This window comes from Myxocyprinus asiaticus, chromosome 31, assembly GCF_019703515.2.
Source record: "Myxocyprinus asiaticus isolate MX2 ecotype Aquarium Trade chromosome 31, UBuf_Myxa_2, whole genome shotgun sequence".
NCBI lineage: Eukaryota > Metazoa > Chordata > Actinopteri > Cypriniformes > Catostomidae > Myxocyprinus > Myxocyprinus asiaticus.
In genome coordinates, this window is record NC_059374.1 from 23,074,809 (window position 1) to 23,101,578 (window position 26,770).

A 26,770-nucleotide genomic window follows, 5' to 3' on the forward strand; every position below is an offset into this window, starting at 1 on the left:
ATGGAAGCATTACTGTCCTAGATGGTGGAGGGGAAGGAGCGCCCTGTGCTGTACAGCAGTCGTAAGCTCTCGTTGAGAGAGACTAATTACAGCACAATTGAGAAGGAGTGTTTGGCAATCAAGTGGGCGGTCCTCACCCTCCGGAACTATCTGTTGGGGCGTGCTTTCACCCTCTGTTCGGACCATGCCCCGCTCCAGTGGCTCCATCGCATGAAGGATGCCAATGCGTGGATGACCCATTGGTATCTAACTCTCCAGCCTTTTAAGTTCGAGGTGGTCCACAGGCCGGGGCCACAGATGGCTGTTGCGGATTTCCAGAAGGGGGGGTGGGGAGGAAATGACAGGCCTGATGGGGGTATGTGGAGATTGGGACATGGCCGAGCGACATCTGTGGAGAGCGAGGCTGGGAAAGGAAGAGCAGTAAGGATTGACACCTGTGGGAAATTATCTCTTACAGCTGTTTTGTGTTGCAATGAGAGCTAGAGAGGGATAAAAGGGCAGTCCAGACCGCTGGAGGGGAGAGACGCAAGCGTCAAGCTGTGTGTGTGTGATTTAAGAGTGTTCCACTGAAAAGCGAGGTTGTGTTAAATAAAAGACTGTAATATTGGAACTAAGTATGCCGTCTCCTGCTTCCTCATTCCCTGGAACTAAGGGATTTGTTACAGAGGCCCAATGCGTTCTCGTACGAAAATGTATTAGTGTGGATGTGGCCTTAGTGGTGCTGTTCTATTCTATTTGAATAGGTGTCATTACTATTACTACTGGTCATACTTGGGGTTAGGGATTTTTCAAAACCTCTAAAACTAACTTTGGTGCATACTTTAAATGCTGTAGTAGTTACAGACATGCAGCCTAAAATTTGTTTTCACAGCTGTGATTTCTTCATCACAGATCCCAGCAGTAAAACTGCAACTGGCTTCCAGTCTTCCTTTCAATGACTACCACAATAATGCTTTCCGCAACTCCTTCTATTATCAGGTATTTACAAATGTATGTATAGAGCCATTTTTATTTTATTTGTATGTGTGTGTGTGTGTGTGTGTTGTTAAAATACATAAAAATATTAAAGGAATAGTTCATTAAAAAAAATGAAAAATCAGTCATCATTTACACATTCTCATGTTGTTCCAAACCTGTATGACTTTCCGTGGAACACAAAAGAAGATGTAAGGGAGAGTGTTCAGTCTTAGTCACCATTCACTTTCATTGTATGGAAAAAAAAAGATGCTATGAAAGTAAGTGGTGACTGAGGCTGTCATTCTGCCTAATCTCTTTTTGTGTTCCATGGAAGAAAGAAAGTCAAATGGGTTTGGCACGATGTATAAGTGAATTTTCATTTTTGGGTGAACTTTACCTTTAACACTAAATATGTAGTGCCTCATATAAATATAAATGGTTAATAATATTAAAAATAATATTTTATTATTTTTTCCCTGTGATTTAATTAGCTTCATAGCTACTTGGGTTGTAAATTTGTAATTGGTTAAATGTGATAATTAATTCATATTAAGCACTCAGTTCTCTGTCATACAAACATCTGTTCACTTAGCATTACCCATATTTTCAGGAGGAAGAGAGGACTCTCTTTATTCGCAGTCAGAGGTTGCAGTCGGCGGGTGGTCTGTCTCTGCTGCTGATGCACTGTGCTGCACACATTTCCACCAACAATATGAAGACTGACTCCACTCCTGCCTTCCAGAGGGCCTTCTTCAAGGTACTACATGCAACCGCCACATACCAGCGCAGCTTGACCAAGCCTGAAAGGAATGTGCTAATAGAATTTAAAAAAATAATTTCACCCCCAGAAATTTAAATTATGTCAATATTTACCCTAGTGTAACTCCAGACTAGTATGAAATTCTTTCTTCCATCGAACACAAAAGAATAATATTAAAGGGATAGTTTACCTAAAAAAGAAAATTCTCTCATCATTTACTCACCCTCATGCCATCCCAGATTTGTATGAACTTTTTCTTCTTTTGAACACAAAGATTTTTAGAAGAATATCTCAGCTCTGTAGGTCCATACAATGCAAGTGAATAGTGGACAGACCTTTGAAGCTCCAAAAATCACATAAAGGAAGCATAAAAGTAATCCATTTGACTCCAGTGGTTAAATCTGTCTTCTGAAGCAATGTAATCACTTAGGGTGAGATACAGATCAATATTTAAATCCTTTTTTCACTATAAACCTCCATTTTCACTTTCAATTTCAGAGTGTGAAGATTTATAATAAAAAGGACTTACAGTGCATTCAGAAAGTATTCAGTCCCCTTAATTTTTTTCACATTTTGTTATGTTGCAGCCTTATGCTAAAATGCTTTAAATTATTATTTTTTCACATCAATCTACACTCCATACCCCATAATGACAAAGCAAAACCAGATTTTTTATAACTTTGCAAATTTATTGAAAATAAAAAACTGAAATTTCACATTGACATAAGTATTCTGACCCTTAACTCAGTACTTACAGTAGTTGAAGCACCTTTGGCAATGATTACAGCCTCAAGTCTTTTTGGGTATGATGCAACAAGCTTTGCACACCTGGATTTGGAGATTATCTGCTATTCTTCTCTGCAGATCCTCTCAAGCTCTGTCAGGTTGGATGGGATCGTAGGTGGACAGCCATTTTCAGGTCTCTCCAGAGATGTTCGATTGGGTTCAAGTCCTCAAGGACATTCACAGAGTTGTCCCTAAGCCACTCTTGCATTGTCTTGGCTGTGTGCTTAGGGTCATTGTCCTGTTGGAAGGTGAACCTTTGGCCCAGTCTGAGGTCTTGAGCACTTTGGAACAGGTTTTCATTAAGGATATCTCTGTATTTTGCTGCGTTGAAACATCCTTCAACCCTGACCAATCCCCGGTCCCTCTGAAAAACACCCCCACAGCATGATACTACCACCACCATGCTTCACCGTTGGGATGGTATTGCGCAGGTGATGAGCGGTGTCTGGTTTCCTTCAGACATGATGCTTGGAACTGAGGCCAAACAGTTCAATCTGCATTTCATCAGACCAGAGAATCTTGTTTCTCACAATCTAAGAGTCCTTTAGGTGCTTTTTTCCAAATTCCAAGTGGGCTTTCATGTGTCTTGCACTTCTGTCTGGCCACTCTGCCATAAAGCCCAGATCAGTGGAGTGTCGCAGAGTTGCAAAGTTATCAAAAATCTGTTTTTTGCTTTGTCATTATTGGGTATGTAGTGTATATTGATTTGAAAATATACATTATTTAAAGCATCTTAGCATAAGGCTGCAACATAACAAAAGGAAGGGTTCTGAACACTTTCTTAATGCACTGTAAATATGTATCTGTTTCTCATCCACTCATATCATGTTGCTTCAGAAGACATAGATTAAACCACTGGAATCATATGGATTACTTTTATGCTTCCTTTATGTGATTTCTGGAGCTTCAAAGTTCTGGCCACCATGTTCAGCAGAAGAAAGAAAGTCATACACATCTGGGATGGCATGAGGATGAGTAAATGATGAGAGAATTTTCATTTTTGTGTGAACTATCCCTTTAATAAAGGAAAATGCTTAAATTAAATATGGCGGTTATGTTGTTAACCTCACTGGTTCCCATAAACAGCACAGTGCTGTTTATTTAAAATCAGGACTCTGTTAATGCCACTTAGCCAATCAGATTAGAAGACCAGAACTAACTGTTGTATAATCTTTATTAATGCATTTCCAATATTATCCTTTGTTTAAGGTTTTACAGGTGGGCCTAAGTGAGCTGTTCCATGCCAGATTGGGACAGACCTCTAGCACAGAAGATGGGAGGCTGAAAGATAGTTTGGGCTCTGACACAGCTCTCTATGGTCTTCTTCTGGAGAGAGTACAGAAACCCAGTCCAGGGATTTTCTCAGAGGATGTAAGTTTGATTTAATTTGCCATATTCGCCCCACACTTTCTCAGTATGTTTTGCCAAGAAATTCACAGGATGTAGCAGATGCCTTGGGATCAGACTGATGTGGCAGAAGTAATACTTGTCAGAGTGTGAGATTTTGGATGTTTGGTGTTCTCTGGGCAGGAGGTTCATGAGTGTCTGCAGAAATACAGGGAGGCTTCAGTATTACGCCAAGTTGAGGGTCTCCTGAGAGAGTCTCAAGAGAACGTAGAGATCAACCATCTCGACACTGATCTGTCACTCAATGACGGCACAGAGAACCAAGACGCCACTCCTCCATGAGCTGATGCTCCAACTTTAAACAGCACTGCCTTTCTTGTCAATGATGAATGAAGATTTCATAGGCATTTTATATGCTGTGAGAGAGGCCTTATACTCTCGGATGATAATGATCCTTGGACCAGGTTTATTAGATTAGTGGTTCTCAACTGGTTCTGGATCTTACATCAAGTGGTGACCCAAAACAGTTTCCAAAATGGATTATTGTACAAAGATTAACAAAAAAGTCCTCAAAATCAAACATTTATATTATTAAAATGACCATAAACTCCATAGCCCTAACAATATGCAAGTGAACCCATATTGAAGGTAGTTTGGTGTATTTTGCTATCCCAACTATGCACAATAGTAATAGTATATGATTAATTGCATTTAATTATTTGAATATATTGATTTTCCCCTGCTATCTGCAACCTTATCAGAACAGACCTGCAGCCCAAAGTTTGGAACCACTGTATTGGATTTTAATGACTACAATAAATGAAAACACATATGCAGAGTATATAGAGATATAACAGCCTTCTTATACTATGCATTTAGATAAGGGTAGACATAATAATGCAAAATGCTCAGGGCAGAATTATAATGCTAACATTTAAAATGAGAAAACAACTATTCAAAGTAACACCACATAAAGTGTCTCTGTTTTTTCTGTTTAATGGTGTTTTAAAATGAAACTTCCAAAATCTTGTTTACCGTATGTATAAAATACCCACATATGCCTCTCAATGTTTTGTCTCACACTGTCTTGTTTGATTGCACTTTATTTTGATTGCATGTTTATGTATATTGGTGTGTTTGTGCTATTCATATTTGATATTGTTGCTATTAAGTGCCTGAAATTCCCCCTGGGAATCAGTAAAGGATTTTTATCTGGTGCAACAGCGAGAAATAGAAAAGAACAATAAAGAATTTTTATCTGTTTAAGTATGGCTGTTTTAGGATTACATTTAGATTACAGCATTCTGGAGCACCTTCATGTGTCCTAAACCCTTAAACATAAACTAGTGCTCTGTCTGTTTACATTTTCTCTTTAAAAAAGTCATTCACATTTATATGTCCTTGTATACTAGAGAAAAGTGAAATTTTTCAAGTTATTATCTCTGCTGTTGAACTCTTAATTCAGTTTACACCCAATATACTGTAACCCAAATAAAATGAGAGTTTTTATAGTTTGGTAAATTGTCACTTTCAGACATGGTAAATAGCTAAGCAGAGCAATAAACTGAAAGGTTAACAATTAAATTACCACAACTTGTAAACAGTTTTGTACTAAATAAATAGAACAGTACTCTTATACTTACACTGCATAACAGGCATTTTATTTGTCTAGAAATGTTTTATTATGTTTAATATAATAACAAATTTTGTCCCCAACAATGAACAATGTAAGAGACTGCATCTTTATTCTCCCAAGCTAATAATGTGAAATAAATAAAATTTCCATGTTTTTATGTACATTTTACCAAAAAATTAATTTAGAATTGTCTCTCCTTTTCTTAAAAAAAAAAAAAAAAAATAAAATAAAAAAAAATCGAGGTTACAGTGAGGCACTTACAATGGAAGTGAATGGGGCCAATCTGTAAACGTTAAAATACTCACTGACGCGGGGCTGGGTAGCTCAGTGGCAAAGACACTGCCTGCCACCCCTGGAGTTCACTAGTTCAATAGTTCGAAACCCAGGACGTGCTGAGTGACTCCAGCCAAGTCTCCTAAGCAACCAAATTGGCCCGGTTGCTAGGGAGTGTAGAGTCACATGGGGTAACCTCCTCATGATCGCCATAATGTGGTTCGTTCGGTGGGGCGCGTGGTGAGTTCAGCATGGTTGCCGCAGTGGATGGCCTGAAGCCTCCACAGGCGCTATGTCTCCGTGGCAACACACTCAACAAGCCACGTGATAAGATGTGCAGGTTGACGATCTCAGATGCAGAGGCAACTGGGATTCGTCCTCCGCCATCTGGACTGAGGCAAATCACTATGCAACCACGAGGACTTAAAAAAGCATACTGGGAATTGGGTGTTCCAAATTGGGAGATAAAAAAAATACTCACTGTTTCTAAAGTATAGCCATAAGACATAAACAATATGCATGTTAACATGATTTTAGTGCAATAAAATCACTTACTAATCTTTGTCATGTAAAGTTATTTCCAATTTTAAAACTTAATTGTCATGACAACATACCATCATAAACCCCAAAGCAATGAATTAAACAACTTTACAGCTCAAATAATACATACGTTTTAACATGAGAATTAATGTAACTGCTTTTATAAAATTATAAGCTTCACATTTTTGCCTTTAACCTATGGAAGTAAATTCATGACCAAAGTATTTGTAGCATAAAAGCATGGTGAATTGCTCTAATCGAAAAAATAAATGACTTGTATTATCAGTGCTTGCATTTAAATGCGTTGAATTTACAGTGCTTGAATTTAAATGCGTTGTATTTACAGTGTTTGCATTGGGAGGCTGAAATTGAACATGGCTGTATTTTTAAGCATTGAATATTTCATTTGGAAACATTTCACAACTAATTTCATTATTAAAAATTCAACAATAAATATTTACCTTCCAAAGTTCATTTCCAAAATATTCAGTTCATTTGAAAATACCATCTAGATTTTTCAACAGGAACAATTCAGCCCGTTCTATTTCACTTAACAAAATTAGCTTCCTCAAATTCAGTGGTTCAAATAATGTTGGAAATTCAACCTTCCAGAAAAAGCAGCAGAGTACCAATCCACAATCTCAACCTGGTGCTATTCGTTCTCACCAGTAAGTGGTGGATGTTGACTGCTGAAGATCAAAACTACAGTTAGAGAGAACAGCCATGTACGTTTTGATAGTTTGTTTTTCAAAATTGTTCATGGGTAGAAATAGCTAAATATTTGATTTGCACATGTGGGTGGGCATGAAATGCAACTTTCCACTCATTGGTCAACCCGCATCATCATCAGTTCCTCAGTGCTGTGCAACAGAATGATTATCCACCGCTGCTCTACTTTTAATGCAACTACATATTATCTCTCTCTCATTAAGCAACCGGACTAAGGAATGCCTGTGACACAAACCATACGAAGACGCAGACATCACGTAAACCACGTGTGTCAGTGAAGCGTCTAGGCAGACATCACATGTCATTCACGTGTTGCAGTGGAGTGTTTTGTGTTCAATTTCGCTAACACATATTGCAACATATGGCGTCCCTTTGGGGTCAAAATTATGACTTTGCATCACGCACTCATCTCACTGAACATGACGTCTGTGTATGCCTTCACATCGCTTCATTCGCTGGTCTGTATGAACGTGACGTCTACGTCTCATTAACGCACCGTCTGTGTCTGCCACTTCACTCGTTTGTCTGAATGAACGTTACATCTGCGTCTCGTTAACGCGGCGTCTGTGTCTGCCGCTTCACTCGCTCGTCTGAATGAACATGACGTCTCTGAAGGTGTTTTTAAAGATTTCCTGTTTCAGTGGCAAACCCAAAATTAAAGGCGTATAAAAACAAAAACAAACAAACAAACAAAACAAGGAGGGTCAATAGTTTGGCATCATTATAAAGAAAACTTTTCAAATGTTTTAATGATATAGATTATGATAAATTCTGAGACTCTCAGCATAAGAAACTGCTGAAAAATCCCAAAAAAACTTGAGCCAAATTTTCCCTTTTTTTTCTTTTTTTCTGATTTTCTGATTTTACATTATATACAGTATATGTGAGAGTAAATGAGGTGGCTCCGAAAATCTGCTTTTGCTTTGTTCCCAATCATGTCATCTGTAACTGAGTAAAATTTTGTCTTGATACGACAAAGCAATCAAAAGTTATGCATTACAAAAATAATTTATCCAAGTATCCAAAAGTGTCCAGAAGCCTCTCCAAACAAATAACAGTCATAATAATTGTACATAAGAACTAATTACACATGTAAACACAACAATTACTAAAGTTATGCATAGCATGCAGACATGATTTTAGTAATAATATTTCACAAAATGAGTGCCATTTGACTCAGTCAGTCTGCATCGAGTTTGGTTCATGTACTTGGCGCCATCTCTTGGTGGCCATATGTAACAGCCACCAATCACATGTCTTTCTGCCCAAATATGGATGATTTTTGTACCGATCTGAACCCAAACTGATTAGCTTTCCATGATGCTACATCATTTGAGATTACATCATCTGATCCAGGAAAGATAACTTTTTTTCAGCCAGATTGCAAGATGTTGTGTGCACATTGTGCATATTGTGCTTCGTGTCAATTATCTAATGATCTATGCATCAATTACCTTGTGTGTGGGCTCGTTTGAAAGTTAATCACCTCTCTAAGTAATGGTATATGATGATATTTTATGTTCTGTTTATTTTTCGGGAAGTTATAAGCAATTAAGTAAAAAACATGTACTTTGCTATTACTTGCTATATTTTTGTCGGTGAGTAAAAAAAATAGGCTGGTTGCATTCCACTCTTTGAGAGCTTTCCAACGACATATGACACATGGCTATTTGATCAGTTTTATGTTTTTACTGATTAAAATAATATGTACAGTGCAAAATTTTTCATAAATTATCAAAACGGGACACTTCTGATTTGTCTGCAAATTTTAAAGCACTTGTTCAGTTTTGGTCATAATGCCTACATACATTGTAAAGTAGAGCTTCTAATCTTTCAAATGATACCTTTTGTGTTGGTCAAGACTGAAGCTATTAATATTTTGACCATTTTTTTTTTTCTCACGGGCCCAGCCCATCCGAGTTTAAAAGATTAAAGAAAAGGAGGGACAAATGCTGTCAATTGAGTTTAACTTGTATTGAACCCAGAATATTCCTTTAATATGTATTTCATTGATACATTAATCTGAAGGAAATAGCTGTATTTTTATTCATTGTTTAAGCTAGAAAGATTACGTTGTTTTTTTCCATTTCCTTTTTAGTAGTTTCAGTGTTAATCAAGCCAAAATCCAGGTTGATTTTGTGTCACTGAGTCCCTTATCAGCTCTGTTTTTTCAGTTGTTGATATGACTTCTCTTTCTCTGAATAATTTGGTTTCAAGGATAAAACTTGAATATCTGTCTGACTTAGAAGTCTTGTAAATAATTCATAAATCAATACAAACTAGCTCACCTTCATCTTCGCTCCTTTTATTATAAATGTTGCAACGGTTGTTTTTGTTGTACCCTTCTATTCGTCAGAGAATTTTATGAGGATATTAGAAAAAGATACAGAGGAGAAAGGACAGAGGAGAGAGATGAATGCAGAAAAGGCCAATGGTGGGTACATAGAGAGGGGAATGGAAAGTCTTTGTTTGGCCTGGCTGCTTTTTCGGTTGCAGCATGGAGATTTGCTTTGTCCCCGTTTGACCCGCAGCTCGGAGGGAGAAAGAGAATGAGGCTTTAACTCAAGGTGACTATAAAACTGCTGTCAGAATTTATACAGAAGGGCAGGATAAGCTGCGGGACATGCAGTCCCTCTACACAAACAGCTCAGGTGCCTCTATACTTCTACATTTCCGAACAAGCTCTCCTAATTAACAGATGAATTGTATGAAAACTGATATTCCCATGAGCTACGCCTATTGTGATTTTTGTCTCATGCATTCATCTATTATATAGGCCTTTATAAAGCTGAAGAGATATAAGGAGACCATAAGTGACTGTGAGTGGGCTTTGAGGGTGAGTAGAATGGCAGGAAAGAGGGCAAGGAAGTGCCCCCTCATTTTTCATTGTCAGTCCAAGCAGAGAGTTTCTCATCCTACCTTGTCTGGTGAGAACAGCAGGCTCTGTTACTGCAGCGTCCATTGAATTGTACAGTTGCTTAGCACTTGAAAATTTAAGTTCCTTCTAAGCAGTGCCAAATAGTGTCTCTGCTTTTGGAAAACTTTTAGAAACTTTAGAAAGTGTTAAATAAATTATATTTAAATATTTATTTATTTATACTTTGCCTGGTTTAAAGGAAAGTCCAACATATTAACTACTGAATAACTTCAAAGCAATTCTTTGTAGTTTTCAATTAGCTAATGAATCTATAAAAAATAATAATAATGATTTTCACAGTGCAGTAAGAAGTGTATAAAAGCATATATACACATCGGGAAATCACACTTAGCACTCAGAAATTTCTCAGAGGTTAGTATCATTCAAAATTATGGCCTCAAGTCTGGTGGATTACACTTATCACCTTATTTGTCCCCTTTCTCCTTTTTATCATATTTCTTTTGCTTCATCTACAGTCCAGGATGTGCTATCGAAAGATTTTGGAGATAGAGCCACAGCGGGAGACTATGGTCAAAGGTACGACCTGAAAATGTGTGAAGATCTGAGGCAAGGAAATGTCCTTTAAATACATGCTTTACTACAACAAACACTACTAAAGAGGTATTGACACTTGTTCACTTCACACATTTTTACTGATCAGATAATGAAAAGACCAAGTGTTAATGCCCTCCAAGATGCATTTGAGGCGAATAACAATTCGATCACTTGGGAGGACGGATGGGATTTCGATTCTGATTCCTCTTAACGATTCTGGTTTCTTAATGGTTCCTTTAATGATTTTTAGTACTTCTGAGGAAGAATTATTTTTCTATCAGGAAGACTCGCAGACTTGAGTGAAATTTAAGATGACATTTATTTGATGAATATAAAACAGAAATGTAATGTCTCTCTTTGGCGTAAGCCCCGTCTGGCGGTCCGAAGAAGTTGTACTACGAACCTTCATATCCTGCCGGAGATAGGAGGCAGGGGCGAGGAGCCTACCCGCGTGCAGGATGGGACTCGACTTGTGGTGGTGGGGTGGTGGAGGTTGCCATGTTAGCACATTGAAACAGCAATGTGATAGATTGTGAGCAAACTTATAAAGCAATGGCTTACATGTGATTGGCTAGGAGTTACCTAGCTAATGGTGCGATGACGTACAGCTGCTAGTCTTCCCGCTAGAACTACGCTGCGCTTACATGGAAATATGAAATGCAATTCTTATTGCATTTACTGATCTCAGCAGCCTTTTGCCAAACGTTGAGATCATTTAACCACACATATGAACAACCAGTAACTGCACTGCCTGATTGAAGTCTCACAAGTCTTAAGTAGAATAAGTCATGATGAAAGCCATGACTTTTGCATTAGAAAGATTAATTCATCATCTGCTCTGACAGATATATAAGTGTTTTTGATTCATTAAAAAGAGCCAGCTCAAAAGCACTGTATATTTTTGATTCACCAAATGAACAGAATCATGAGAGAAGTTTGTTCAGGAATGGACCACACTGGTAGCACTGTATGTTGCACGCTCGTAGATTCAAAAGAACCGGATTGTTAGAGTAATTCCTTTAGGATTCGGACTACATGGAACTTCTGTGTGTTTCACGCTATAGATTTAGTAAGAGCAGTGCTGTGTAGTAACAGATTACATGTAATAGGTATTATGTAATCAGATTACAAAAAGAATTACTTGTAATTAGATTAAATTACATTTTAAAGTACTCATAATAAAATTAAGGTTACTTGTATTTGAGAAAATTGCTTTTGTAATTGGCTTCAAAAATGTACATGCATGCTCTTTGTGGTTTTTTTGTGTTTTTTTTTTTTATTTTTTTTTTTTTGTGATGTTAATTCACTAATATAACTGGTCTTATCTGTTAACACACATACAAATTCTCATATTTTGATCCGTGAAGTAAGTTTTCTTTAATGCATTTAAGCAACATTGTCAAAATGGTACAAGCTTATCCTACTCAAATGCATATGACATCAAATAAACAAGAATTCGGTCAGAAGTAATCCAAAAGTAATCCAAAAGCAGTCAGAATAGATTGCCTTAAAAATTTAATCCAAGAGATTACATCATTGACTACTATTTTAGTCATGTAATTTGTAATCAGAACCAGATTACAATTCAGAAGTAATCTAGCCAGCACTGGTAAAGAGGTAGTTTGGCGCTGAATTGCACTGCAGGAAACACTGCCGGAGTATTTTAGTACGATGTTCCTTCTGCATCAGCAGATAATTACTCATTCAGAAACCATTAATATAACCGAAAGTCATGAAAATCATATGGTTCTGCTATTTTTTTCTTGATTTTTGGTTCCTAACCCTGCTCGGGAGGTGGTTTGAGAAGCATACAAGACATGACTCGGATAATTGTAAATGCATCTGGTTGTTTAGGCCAAATACATAAACAGAACTATGTCAGCATATGGAAGTTTGGGAGCCCCGCAATCTGTGAGCTAACAATCATGAATAAGACACATAGATGTAACAGCAGAGAAACTGCCGTTTAACAGAAACTCTCTCAAATGTATATATAAGTTTCTATACAGAAACAGAATCATCTAAGAAATCATAGCAACAAGTTGCTGTGCGGTATCAACATGGAAGTTAACTCTGTTGTTTGCATATAGCAAGGGAATAGTACATCGGATTTATGTGGAGAACCATTTATGTGTACACATTTAAGTATTAATAGAATGTGCATACCCAATCCGATTCAATACGATCGATCAAGATGCATTAAGTTACTAAGCCTAAATAGACCCTAAATCCATGTTAGCATTGGACATGGTGTCTGCTCTGTATGATATGTGCTGTATATATCAAGCATCTCTCAGTAGTATCAGAATAAGCAGCTAGTCGCTTTCACTTTCACATAAGTTTCCCATTCTCACTCTCTCATTTCCTCTCTCTCATACATTTTTATACATACAGAGAGTGTCACATGCTTACATCAGCAGTTTTACAACATTAGCTGCTCATTTTCATTCAATTTGAGCCTTTCCAGAGGAAGAATGGCATTACTGTTTCACATCCAGTGCATTTTAATAAAATATTTCCACATGAATTTGCAAAAAAGAAATATTTTTATTGAATGATCACCATACATTACAATAGCTTATCTGACCCAAGTGGATTTGGAAGAGAAGGCGGCTCTCCAGGAAAAGGCAGCATGGGAAGAGCTGCAGGAGGGAACTGAGCAGGCCACAGCAGTACCAGAGCTTCTGAAAAAGCTCGACAAACCAAATGAGATCAATCTATACTACTGTGGTGGAGCTTGAGTTGAAAAGGCCATTAAAAATTGTAAGTTCACATGATTAATTCAAAGTCTCCCTTTTTTTTTCTCCAAGAGGTACTTTTGTTTTTCTTGTTAATTCCATTAATCGCCAGTGAACTCTGTGCAGTGTTTTTTGGTAGGCTCAACAAATGCTTGAGCCATAGTGTTAAAGTTCAGATTTGTATAAAATATGACTTCAGTTTACTCAGTGTTGTTCCAGAAAGCAAGGTGATATTTCTTGCACTCAAGATCGATAAAGGGGGAGAGGAGTGAAGAATTTTGTGCGGAGGGCTCATTGATTCTGCTCTGTGGTTCATTTGCAGTTCACGATGAGGAAACTAATCCTCATGATCAGGCACAGAAGACAGATGCAGCCCCTATCACGAGCACAAGCCCAAAGGATTTTAGAATCTATTAGTGAATGTATGCATTACCTTTCATTTTGTCTGTATATACCTTTGCAGAGATCAGTGTAGTACATTTCGATTCAATCTTTGGCAATTACGAATATGTGCAACATGTATTTGCAAGTGCCATTTTTGTGTTGATCAGTGGCAGCTGGTGCTTTTCTAATATGAGAAAGCACAGACTTTTGTTTTTGGGTCTCAAACTACTAGTCAAACTGTGAAATTTATTTTAGAAAATAATTAACTAAGCTCAAAACAAGGCAAAATATCAGATTATGAAAGCTGAAATAAATGTCAGATTGTAAATAACTGCACAAATATCTCAGAAACGCTGAACACTCTATTCTGGTTTTATATTTCAAATGCTGTCAATAAGTCACAGTTTAAAAAATATTTGTTTGGGAAGTCCTGCCCATTTGAAAGCTCGACCAATCATCATGTAGAAATGCTGGGCTTCCAGGCAGGACAAAAATAAGTTGATTAAAAGCCCACTGTAGGGCTTTACTGGTTGTTTAGATCAGTGTTACTATCAGAAATAATTAATAATTATTTCTTTAGTTATTAATTAATATTTAAATTAATTAATAGAATCTAACTCATTAAAACCTCATATGGGGCTCCATTAAATGTAGTGCGCTACGTTTAGGAGCGGGTTTGGTTATTAGCAATAATTAATAATTATCAAAGATAATTATTAATTATTAAAATCAATAGAACATTGATGAGAATCAATGCTAGCTTTTTCTAATCCTTTAAATCAACAATTATCAAAGATAATTTTTAACTGTTAACATCGATGAAACATTAATTAAAATTAACACTAGCTTATTGATCATTCATATTCAACAATCATCAAAGATAATTATTAATTATCAAAAATCAATAGAATATTAATAAGGATTAACATTGACAGGGCACCACCCTGGAATCAGGGACTAATAACCAGATAGTATAACATTCTCAATATTAGATTGTTTTCTTAGGAAAATCGACATCCGAAGAATATCGATTTTTGGGGAAAAAAAAAATGAATGAAGGCTTGAATCCTAGCACTGACATCCCATCAGCATGACACAGGTGTATGCAAAACAAACCAAAACACTTCTCTTTGTAATATAACAAAGTTTATTTATGCAGTAATATCAATTAATAATTAATACAATGCAGTCAATAAACTTCTGACTTACAACTACAAACTAAACAGTGATATGATTAGATATGGAAATCAAAATAATCCTATAACACATGAGGGTGTGTGTGAGAGCGAGTGTGTGTGTGTGTGTGTGTGTGTGTATGTGTGTGTGTGTGTAAGGAGGGACGCACACAAAATGGCAGACGTGACTCTCGTGGAGAGTATGTCACGCGAGACTTCCGGCCAGAGAATATGGCCGCGAATGTAGGCGGAGAGAAACCAGTCAACCGCGTGTATCCGCTTGTATGATAACATAGGGACAAAGCTGAGCTTTATCACAAAGCTATCTACTAGCCAAAAATGTGTCCGAGAATGTTTGTGAGGGATCGCACATGCTCGCGCACGTATGTGTGTGTGTGTGTGGTTAGTACGAGAGAGAGAGAGAATTAAGTAACGGCCCCAAAGCCGATTTCGCGATCGTGGGAGAGGAAGCAGCTGTTAGTTTATCACTCAGAGACGCCGTGGACGGCTTGTAAAATGTCCCGTGGTCTTTGATTCTTTAGTGGATAAACTCAGTTTACTGGTCTCACCCGCGATGGCGGAAATGCACAACAGCCCAATGTGGTTGGACCACAATACAGCAAATCAAATTCGTGATAATTAATACCCCGAGTATTAATAATGAGCGGACATGGCGGTCCGTAAACTGTACAAGCAAGAACCTTGATACACAAGAATAACACACTATAATATTCTATCTCTGCCCAGACGTAAACCTCGAGGCTCGGGTGATGACGAGAGGCCGTTTCCTCGCTCTGTCGAGGAAACGGCCTCGATTCTCGGCGGGCTGAATCAGATTCTGATCTGCTGATTCTCGGTGGGCTGGCGGAGAAATCAGCGACGTTGACTTGATTGAAGAGGGAAGAGAAATCTACTGTCTACTAACTTTTATGAACATATTACTGTAGAAAAATGCGGATTGCGTTACTTGAACAAACAGCGTGAATGTGTTGTGATATTTTACAATTTTATTCACAAAAATAAATGCAATTACAATGAATAGATACCTTAAAAAAGAATCCAAAAGCAACATAAAATTGTCATAAAAGTGGTCCATATGAGTCTTGTGCTATATTCCAAGTCTTCTGAAAACATGCAACATCTTTTTGTGAGGAAACAGACTGAAATTTGAATCATTATTCACTGATAATCTTCCCCTTAGGTGAGCTGTTTACCGCTGCAACCAAATAATTGAGTTAAACTCAAGAACTGGATCAGTCAAATTAATGAACAAAACTTAAAGACTGGTTTTGTGAACCAATTAATTAAAAACATTGACTCAAATCGGACATTGCAACACCTCTCATGAAAATGCCAAGGAGAACAAGGGAATATGTGAGATTTTTCAGTGAATAACTTAAATGTTGGTCTGTTCCCTATCTGTCACTCACGCGACGTTGGGGTCGAAATAGTGACACTAGGGGTCACTCTTGGGAGCACGAGACACCTCTGGTCTTTGATAAAAGGCCAATGAAAATTGGCGAGTGGTATTTGCATGCCACTCCCCCGAACATACGGGTATAAAAGGAGCTGGTATGCAACCACTCATTCAGATTTTCTCTTCGGAGCCGAACGGTCATGCTCACTGAGCTGAATACTACTGTTCATTCACCTCTGCTGGATCTGACGGCGCATTTCAGCGGCTTCTCCCTCCTCTGCACTGGTGCACTGCAGAGAATGCCCCTGGGCGCTTCGGCAGAAAAACTAGAGAGTATATTTTCTGAAAGAGCATTTTTACCCTCTAAAAGAGTATATATTTCACTAAAAGAGCGCACACACGGAATGTCTTTTTAAAGACGCGTCTTTTTAAAGATGCTTTTCCGATTGTGTGTTATTCCTGGTTGTGCTCGTTATCTCTCGCCTTCCAAAGGTCACGATCACTGTCTTTCGTGTCTGGGCACTGCTCACGCGGAGACAGCGTTCGTGGATGGTCATGTTCTTATTGCGAGAATATGTCCATGGCAACGTTGCGGTCGCGGCTCGCCTTCGTATGAAAGCGAGCCACCCCAGAGGCTCCTGCCTCGGTCCTTTTACCCACGGGTTTGAGGCCAGCGCGGCTAGCACTGGGGGCGATTTGGGGACCCCAATGGGACCACCTCCGCTGGGTATCCCCCCGCGGACCTCCCATTCCCCTGCACGCTCATCTGCCCCGATCGGGCTTCCGGGTGAGTCCGCCGGCTCGTCTCACGGCGAGTTCGACCTCTTATTCGGAGCCCGCGAAAGTGATGAGCTCTCGAGCGCAGCATCGGAGAGCGGGCTCGTCCAGTCGGAAGCCTCATCTGGGCTCCTCCCTTCGGGGTCGATCGCCCAGTCACAGGCTGACGCGGAGATGACGACATGCTTTCCCGGGTAGCCGCGAGCGTCGGTTAGAGTGGATTTCACTGCTCTTCCCTGAACCCTCGCGGCTCAGTGATTGGTTCCTGGGCTCGCGGCACCGCTCAAAGCCACGCCCCGCCCGGTTCCTTTCTTCCCGGAAGTGCATGAAGAGCTGACAAGGTCGCGGGAGGCACTTTTTACTGCCCGGTCCTGATCTTTTCAGCTTCCCCGCTCTCACTACCCTCGATGGTGGGGTGGCCAAGGGTTATTCGGCAATCCCCCGGTGGATAAAGGCGCTCCTATGCCTGCAGAGTGCCACCACCTGGCGCGGGTGCCCAAAGCCCCCGTCCAAGGCCTGTAGGTTTACGTCGTCTCTGATGGCCAAGACCTACGGTGCTGCTGGACAAGCCGCCTCCGCCCTGCACGCCATGGCTCTCCTGCAAGTCCGCCAAGGCGCTAAAGGAACTGCACGAGGGTAGTTCCGCCCCGGGATTGATGCAGGAACTGCGCTCGGCGACTGACCTCGCTCTCCGAGCGACGGAGGTCAGGGTGGGTTCTCGGGCGGACGATGGCCACACTAGTGGTCCAGGAGCGCCACCTTTGGCTCAACCTGGTCGAGAGGGGTGAGGCCGACAAGACACGATTCCTTGCTGCCCCCATTTCCCAGGTGGGCCTATTCGGCGACACCGTCGAGGACTTTGCCCAGCAGTTCTCGATGGTAGAGCAGTAGATGGATGCTAGCCGGCATATCCTGCCCCGGCGCGTCTCAAGATCCCACACCCCATCTACTCATCGCCAAGGGTGTCCCCCTGCGGTGACTGCACCGGCTCCACCGCAGCCTGCCCCTTCGGCCTGGCCCCGGCGTGGAGCCCACCGCAGGAAGCAGACGCCACCCGTCTCGCGGCTGCCCAGAACCCCTGAAAGGCTTCAAACCACCCTTGAGACGGGCGACCCAGGGACAACGAAACCCGCTGCTCTGGAGCTGGTAAGCAGATCTTCATCTTTTTGTTACCTTTTGCATTTAATTGCGCTGCATGCCCAAGTGGCTGCAGTACTCAAGAGCTCAGCAAGAGTGGTTTCCTTGTTCCCTGGGTCACGTATCCGGTGTGTACGGCTGGCATCACGACCACCGTCCACCACTCCATTTGGCAGGTTGGCGCTCCAGCGGCAGTCTCCCGCCCTGAGCACCCAGCTGTGGCACAAATCCACCCCCGATGTGACAGTCTCCACGGGTCACGAGGACAGGCCTCTTCCTCCCCCATCCCAGGCTGTTCCGGGGGTGGTCACAAGGAGCCAGGTAAGTGCTTCGATGTCCTGGGACTCAGCACGGCCACAACGTGGTGTGGCACCTCGAGCTCCGCCCCGCCGCGAGGCCCCACCTGCCGGTACATCCGATGACGTTGTCCCTTTGGTCCCCCTTGCGCGGAACTTCGATGCATGGCTTGCGCCTTCCAGTCCGTCACTAGGGCTGGTCCGGACCGTCCGACTCGGCTGCGTGATTCACTTCGCCAGGCATCTGATCAGGTTCAGCGGTGTCCACTTCAATTTGGTGAAAGACGAAAATGCTGCTACCTTGCGTGGAGATCGCTACCCTCCTACGGAAGGACGCGATAGAACCTGTCCCTCCAGCCGAGATGAAGAAAGGGTTTTACAGCCCCTACTTCATTGTACCGAAAAAAGGCGGTGGGTTGCGGCCAATCTTGGACCTGCGAGTACTGAACCGGGCTTTACACAGACTCCCGTTCAAGATGCTGACACAAAGACGCATTCTAGCGAGTGTCCGGCATCAAGATTGGTTCGCGGCGGTAGACCCGAAGGATGCGTACTTTCACATCTCGATCCTTCCTCAACACAGACCCTTCCTGCGGTTCGCGTTCGAGGGTCAGGTGTATCAGTACAAGTCCTCCCTTTCGGCCTGTCCCTGTCTCCTCTCGTCTTTACGAAGATCGCAGAGGCTGCCCTTGCCCCGTTAAGGGAGGTGGGCATTCGCATTCTCAACTATCTCGAAGACTGGCTAATCTTAGCTCACTCTCGAGACGTGTTATGCGCACACAGGGACCTGGTGCTCTCACACCTCAGCCGACTAGGGCTTTGGGTCAACTGGGAAAAGAGCAAGCTCCTCCCGGTTCAGAGCATCTCTTTTCTCGGTTTGGAGTTGGACTCGGTCTCCTTGACGGCACGCCTTACGAACGAGCGCACCCAGTCGGTGCTGGCCTGTTTGAAGGCGTACAAACAGAAAACAGCGGCTCCACTGAAACTTTTTCAGAGGCTCCTGGGGCATATGGCATCCTCGGCGGTGGCCACCTCGCTCGGGTTGATGCATATGAGGCCGCTTCAGCACTGGCTCCAGACTCGAGTCCCGAGACAGGCATGGCGCCACGGGACACACCGCGTGGCCATTACGTCGGTCTGTCAACGTCTTTTCAGCCCTTGGACCGACCTCTCGTTTCTACGAGCAGGTGTTCCCCTAGAACTGGTCTCCAGGCGCGTCGTGGTCACGACAGACACCTCCAAAATGGGCTGGGGTGCTGTTGGCAATGGGCACACAGCCACCGGCCTCTGGACGGGTCCGCGGCTGCATTAGCATATCAACTGCCTCGAGTTACTGGCAATTCTGCTCGCCCTGCGGAGGTTCCGGCCGTTGATCCAGGGCAAGCACGTGCTAGTTCGGACAGACAGCTCGGCAGCTGTAGCATACACTATATTGCCAAAAGTATTTGCTCACCTGCCTTTAGACGCATATGAACTTAAGTGACATCCCATTCTTAATCCATAGGGTTTAATATGACGTCGGCCCACCCTTTGCAGCTATAACAGCTTCAACTATTCTTGGAAGGCTTTCCACAAGGTTTAGAAGTGTGTTTATTGGAATTTTTGACCATTCTTCCAGAAGCGCATTTGTGAGGTCAGACACTGATGTTGGACGAGAAGGCCTGGCTCGCAGTCTTCGCTCTAATTCATCCCAAAGGTGCTCTATCGGGTTGAGGTCAGGACTCTGTGCAGGCCAGTCAAGTTCTTCCACATCAAACTCGCTCATCCATGTCTTTATGGACCTTGCTTTGTGCACTGGTGTGCAGTCATGTTGGAACAGGAGGGGGCCATCCCCAAACTGTTCCCACAAAGTTGGGAGCATGGAATTGTCCAAAATCTCTTGGTATGCTGAAGCATTCAGAGTTCCTTTCACTGGAACTAAGGGTCCAAGCCCAGCTCCTGAAAAACAACCCAACACCATAATCCCTCCTCCACCAAACTTCACAGTTGGCACAATGCAGTCAGACAAGTACCGTTCTCCTGGCAACCGCCAAACCCAGACTCGTCCATCAGATTGCCAGATGGAGAAGTGTGATTCGTTACTCCAGAGAACGCGTCTCCACTGCTCTAGAGTCCAGTGGCGGCGTGCTTTACACCACTGCATCCGACGCTTTGCATTGCACTTGGTGATGTATGGCTTGGATGCAGCTGCTCGGCCATGGAAACCCATTCCATGAAGCTCTCTACACACTGTTCTTGAGCTAATCTGAAGGCCACATGAACTTTGGAGGTCTGTAGCAATTGACTCTGCAGAAAGTTGGCGACCTCTGCGCACTATGCACCTCAGCATCCGCTGACCCTGCTCTGTCATTTTACGTGGTCTACCACTTCGTGGCTGAGTCGCTGTCATTCCCAATCGCTTCCACTTTGTTATAATACCACTGACAGTTGACTGTGGAATATTTAGTAGCGAGGAAATTTCACGACTGGACTTGTTGCACAGGTGGCATCCTATCACAGTACCACGCTGGAATTCACTGAGCTCCTGAGAGCGGCCCATTCTTTCACAAATGTTTGTAGAAGCAGTCTGCATGCCTAGGTGCTTCATTTTATACACCTGTGGCCATGGAAGTGATTGGAACACCTGAATTCAATTATTTGGATGGGTGAGCGAATACTTTTGGCAATATAGTGTATGTCAACCGCCAAGACGGTCTGTGCTCCCGCTGTATGTCACAACTCGCCCACCGTCTCCTCCAACGGAATCAGCAGCACCTCAAGTCACTGCAAGCCACTCACATCCCGGGCAACCTCAACACTTCGGCGGACGTGCCGTCACAACAGGTTACCCTCAAGGGAGAGTGGAGACTCCACCTTCAGGTGGTCCAGCTGATTTGGAGTCGATTCGACAGGCACAGGTGCACCTGTTCGCCTCCCAAGAACCCTCCCCACTGCCCGCTCTGGTACGCCCTGACCGAGGCCTTCCTCGGCATAGACACGCTGGCACACAGCTGGTCCCCTGGCATTCGCAAATATGCGTTTTTCCCCAGTGAGCCTGCTTGCACAGACCCTGTGCAAGGTCAGGGAGGACGAGGAGAAGGTCGTCCTGGTAAGCACCCTACTGGCCCACCCAGACGTGGTGCTCAGACCTCACGCTCCTCGCGACAGCTCCCCCCGGGCAAATTCCCCTGATGAAGGACCTTTTTTCTCAGGGAAGGGGCACCATCCGGCACCCGAGCCCAGACCTCTGGAATCTCCATGTCTGGCCCCTGGACGGGATGCGGAAGACCTAAGCTGTCTCCCACCTGTGATGGTAGACACGTTCACTCAGGCTAGGGCTCCCTCTACGAGGCACCTGTATGCCTTTAAGTGGCGTCTGTTCGCTAAGTGGTGTTCTTCCCATTGGGAAGACCCCCAGAGATGTGCAGTCAGATCAGTGCTTTCCTTCCTGCAAGAGAGGTTGGAAGGGAGGCTGTCCCCTTCCACCTTGAAGGTGTACGTTGCTGCCATAGCAGCACACCACGACGCAGTCGACGGTAAGTCCTTTGGGAAGCATGATCTGATCATCAGGTTCCTAAGAGGCGCCAGGAGAATGAATCCCTCCAGGCTGCGCCTCGTTCCCTCATCGGACCTCTGTAGTTTTTCAGGGTCTACAGAGAGCCCCCTTTGAGCTTTGCAGTCAGCCGAGCTTAAGCCACTCTCCTTGAAGACTGCCCTCCTGACTGCGCTCACTTCCATCAAGAGGGTAGGTGACCTGCAAGCGTTCTCTGTCAGTGAAACGTGCCTGGAGTTCGGTCCAGGCTATTCTCACGTGATCCTGACACCTCGACCGGGCTATGTGCCCAAGGTTCCCACCACTCCTTTTAGGGACCAGGTGGTGAACCTGCAAGTGCTGTCCCAGGAGGAGGCAGACCCAGCCCTGTCGTTGCTGTGTCTGGTGCGCGCTTTACGCATCTATTTGGATCGCACGCAGAGCTTTAGAATCTCTGAGCAGCTCTTTGTCTGCTTTGGTGCACAGCGGAAAGGAAGCGCTGTCTCCAAGCAGAGGATCACCCACTGGCTCATTGACGCCATAACTATGGCATATCTCGCCCAAAACATGCCGCCCCCGGTAGGGCTACGGGCCCATTCTACCCGTGGTGTAGCGGCTTCTTGGGCCCTGGCCAGAGGTGTCTCTCTAACAGACATTTGCAGAGCAGCGGGCTGGGCAACACCCAACACCTTTTCAAGGTTCTACAACCTCCGGGTGGAACCGGTTTCGTCCCAGGTATTGGCACGCAACACAAGCAGATAAGCCCGGGAAAGCCGGCCGGGTGTATCGCTTGCACATAGCGCCTTCCACCTCCTTTTGAGCTAAAGACATGTGCTGTTAATTCCCAGTAGTGTTCACAAAAGTTGTTCCCTGGTTGACTTCCTCCGAGCCCTGTGGCAGTTGAGTTTTCGGAGAGACTCGCTGCCGGCCCAGTACACGCGCTAACTAAGAGCCCGGTTCTGGGGTAGGTGCTCCGCATGTGGCGGTTCCCTGTAAGGCTAACCCCATGCGATCTATACCTTCCACTAATTAATTTCCCTGCTGGCAATCTGCGTCTTCCTTGGGCAGAGCCCCTCTGCCCCAGTCTCCATGTTGTAGTAACTCCTCCCCCATTGGGCAGGATCTACCTTGAAGGCTCTCCACATGGTTGGAAAGACCATGTGATGTATTCTTCCACTTAAATATCCCCCCCTCTCTTGGGGCGAGGTGTGGTCTCCGCGGTGTCCTCCCCTTGGGAGGGACACCCCCCGACTAGACCTGGCGGCCCAGTCGGATAATCCCCCTTCTTTTTTAGGGAGTGGAAAAAGAGAAGGGGAAAGAGGCCACGACTGGGTTAAGCCTGTCTCTATCTCTGGGTAGTCGACACTCATAACTGTGTTGGGGGAGGTTATGTGTCGACCTTGTGTGCTGGCTATGAGGCACACAGCAAGTCTGCCCACCACACACCGCCAGTTCACGTAACACAGTTCAGCCTTGTGGCGTTTTGTATAAGGACCCTAGTGTCACTACATCGACACCAATGTCGAGTGAGTGACAGATAGGGAACGTCATGGTTACTGGTGTAACCTCCGTTCCCTGATGGAGGGAACGAGACGTTGGTCCCTCCTGCCACAATGCTGAACTACCCGCTGAAATGGCCGGACCTTATATCGGCTCCTCAGCGTAAAACCTGAATGAGTGGTTGCATACCAGCTCCTTTTATACCCGTATGTTCAGGGGAGTGGCATGCAAATACCACTCGCCAATTTTCATTGGCCTTTTATCAAAGACCAGAGGTGTTTTGGGCTCCCAAGAGTGACCCCTAGTGTCACTACATCGACCCCAACGTCTCGTTCCCTCCATCAGGGAACGGAGGTTACACCAGTAACCATGACGTTTCTCACACAAAGCTATTCTCCTTTTTGAAACTGGAAAGTTCCAGTCGCCATCAATTGTAATTGCACCGGGGGAAAAAACGACCAGCACAGTCTTATGGAAAAGAAAGTCATGCAGTTTCCCTGCAGAGCAAACTGTCTACCTTATATACTGTAGACCTTAAAGCTCTTTTAAGTGACACAAGTACTCTGCTACTAAAGTGTAGGCCTCTAGACAAACTTCTGCACACTGTGCAGCTTTATCTCGAAAACTTTCCAAGATGGAAATCTTCATGTCAATGTTTTGTACATGTGAGATATTGAATGGGTCTTTGTGAACTAATGTCTTGTATTTCTACAGCATGAACTCTGCTTTTGTGCAGATAAGAGAACACTCCTTTTCTCTTGATGAGCTTTTGTTTATTATCATTGCTCGCTCTTTTGCCCTTGAACGAAACGTATTGTGTGTCTGAGGTTGGCTACTGTGCTTCAGTTTTTATATATGGGGCTCACTGCACACCTAGTAACACTGACTTTATCTGGTGTCCCTCACAGGTACTGGGCAGACATATTCAGATTAAACAATGGCTTCAGTATCATTAATTGCAATAATATTGTAAGGAGGTATGGTTGCTAAAGTAGTGAACCTGACAGTTTGTGGTCAGTGTGTACTTTGTCCATTTGGACATGGTTTATGTAAAACAGCGTAATGATCTCCAGATACTGTGCCATAATTATATAACATTTTATTTGTATTGTAAGCTTTATGCATAGTGCTTAGTAGGGGGAATACAGGTGAAATGGGACACTTACGTTTATGTATTGTATTTAATAATTCTAGTGTAGTGGAGATCTTTAGTTGTTTCAAATGGTATTGTGTGAGGGGCTAAGCCATTTGGCATCATTTTAAAATGACAGAAAATTATCAGAAGGTTTCCAACTTTACATGTATTCACCCTATATTCATTTTCATAAAGTGTGCATGCACAATCCCAAGTAAAATTGATTACATCCTCGAAATATATCAGACAGCTTTCTCTTTCCTTATCAGTTTTCTTGCTCCAACCAAAAATGCTATTAAAATTAATTGAATAATGATCAGGATTTCCCTTTTCATTACCAGAATGAAACTTAAATGGTGTATCTGTATTTGACAATGATTGATTGGTTTGTTTAGGAGATCTGCTGTGTTTGTTTCGTACAGTTTGTGTGCATGTGGTCCCTCATCTTTAAAACATGTCCATTTAACAGTCAACTGCTGTTCAATGAGTTTTCCCCCTCTATATTTAGCTGTCTCTCACAGAATTTTAAAGAACCATATGCAGTAGATCTATGCGTGTCCATCCTGAGACTATGAAGGAAACGGTAAGAAGAGATGCATCACGTGAGTGTATGAAGCTTTTCCAAAGTCCTTGAAAATAAAAGATGTTATTGCTGAGGAAAATATAGCAATCCCATTTGCACATTCCCTTTTTTCCTTGTTAACTCCCTCCCTCTGGACAACTTAAAATGTATTGACACCACTTGATCCGATTCTGTTTTTTTCCCCTTTTAATGTAATGAAGATTTGTGAAATTGTCTGAATCTAATTTTAAATTAATTTATCCTGTTCCTGCCTACTAAAAGTGAAATTGTTATCACCTCCCACATTAAAAAGTCTCTTTAATAAGTAGTTTGTGCCCTTCAGTTATATTCTCATTAACTGCTGGGCCTGGCCCACCCAATCAGAAGCTTGGCCCACCCTGGCCCCACCCCCCATAACAACCAATCACAATATTGGTGCGATGTTCAATTCAGCTCCAGATTTTCTTTTTCTTTTCTTTTCTTTTCTTTTTTAAGTGTAGGCTGTCGAAACAATAGCCTTAGCCTCATTCACATCGCTACCTTTGCCGTTAACAAACATGCTGAATGACAAAGCAATATTAATAGCGATACTGTCGATTTAACAGTCAGTGAACATATTACTAAACACTTGTACATTAAACAAAGCACAACATGCATAGATTTCTTATTCTGAAAGGACAAAAGAAAAGCACTTTTGCTCACCAGGACGCAGCTACTACCTCTTCCATTTGCGGCAACGAGGTCGGAGAAATAGTTGGGTCAAGTTCAATGGCATCTTCAGATGGTGTCAAAAACACAATTACACCTACACAAAAATGCAGCAGTTCTGTCCCGAATGATTTAAACAAGGCAAATCCTCATCAGCCGGCTCTGAAATCATACCACCGTTTTTCAGCCGCTTGGTATCAGTCACAACCATGGCTTGAATATTCTGTAGAGCATGATGCATGCTTTTGTTTTACATGTTGAGTATTTGGTGTTGCTTTCCCCAAGAAGGATACTTTGGTTTCGACAGGTTTTAGAAACTGGAAAGCAGCATTAGAACGCAACTGCAGTCTTCAAAAACATGCTTGTAGCCAGGCTGATTTACAAGCCTCCACTGGGTGGGCAGAATTTCACCGCCGACAGGTGTCAGAGAAGACCGTAGCATGTTTACTCGGCCCCTAACAGATAGAAAAGAATCGATATTACATAAAAAGCGTGGCAGGTGTTGTGAAATTTTAGCAGTCAATGAGCTTCCACTATGTGGAGATCGGGAAACATTTGACAATGAGGAGGATTGCATAGCTGTGGGGCTTTTTGCCAAGCTGTTTAAATACACGTTGGAAAAAGATAGATACCTTGCTGACATTATGCCAAGTATCCCAGAAAATGCAAAGTACACTTCCAAAACCATCCAAAATGAAGTGATTGAAATTTTGGCATCCATGGTTCTGAAAAATAAAATAAAACAGAAATATGACACTGCTGATTCAGCTGCATTCTGTTTAAAAAGTGATGGCACAAGGGATCGATGCAACATTGAAAATTTGTCTGTTATAATCCACTTTGTGTGAAATGGTGTGCCAGAGGAACATCTCATTGGCTTGTTAGAACTACAGCAGGTTGATGCAGATTACATCACCACTGAAATATTAA

General features: G+C 42.7%; 1 protein-coding gene and 1 pseudogene across 1 annotated transcript in view; both read left to right on the plus strand.

Annotated features, from left to right (window-relative positions):
* Positions 1 to 5,599, plus strand: part of si:dkey-103g5.4 (uncharacterized) — a 54,376-nt gene extending 48,777 nt beyond the window's left edge. Inside the window, exons 29-32 of the mRNA XM_051665957.1 lie at positions 892 to 978; positions 1,568 to 1,714; positions 3,713 to 3,874; positions 4,034 to 5,599. Coding sequence (XP_051521917.1) covers positions 892 to 978; positions 1,568 to 1,714; positions 3,713 to 3,874; positions 4,034 to 4,192 — 555 coding nt within the window. The 3' untranslated portion in view covers positions 4,193 to 5,599. The remainder of the gene's footprint in view (positions 1 to 891; positions 979 to 1,567; positions 1,715 to 3,712; positions 3,875 to 4,033) is intronic.
* A 1,848-nt stretch (positions 5,600 to 7,447) lies between these two features.
* Positions 7,448 to 26,770, plus strand: part of LOC127422135 (tetratricopeptide repeat protein 12-like) — a 35,179-nt pseudogene continuing 15,856 nt past the window's right edge.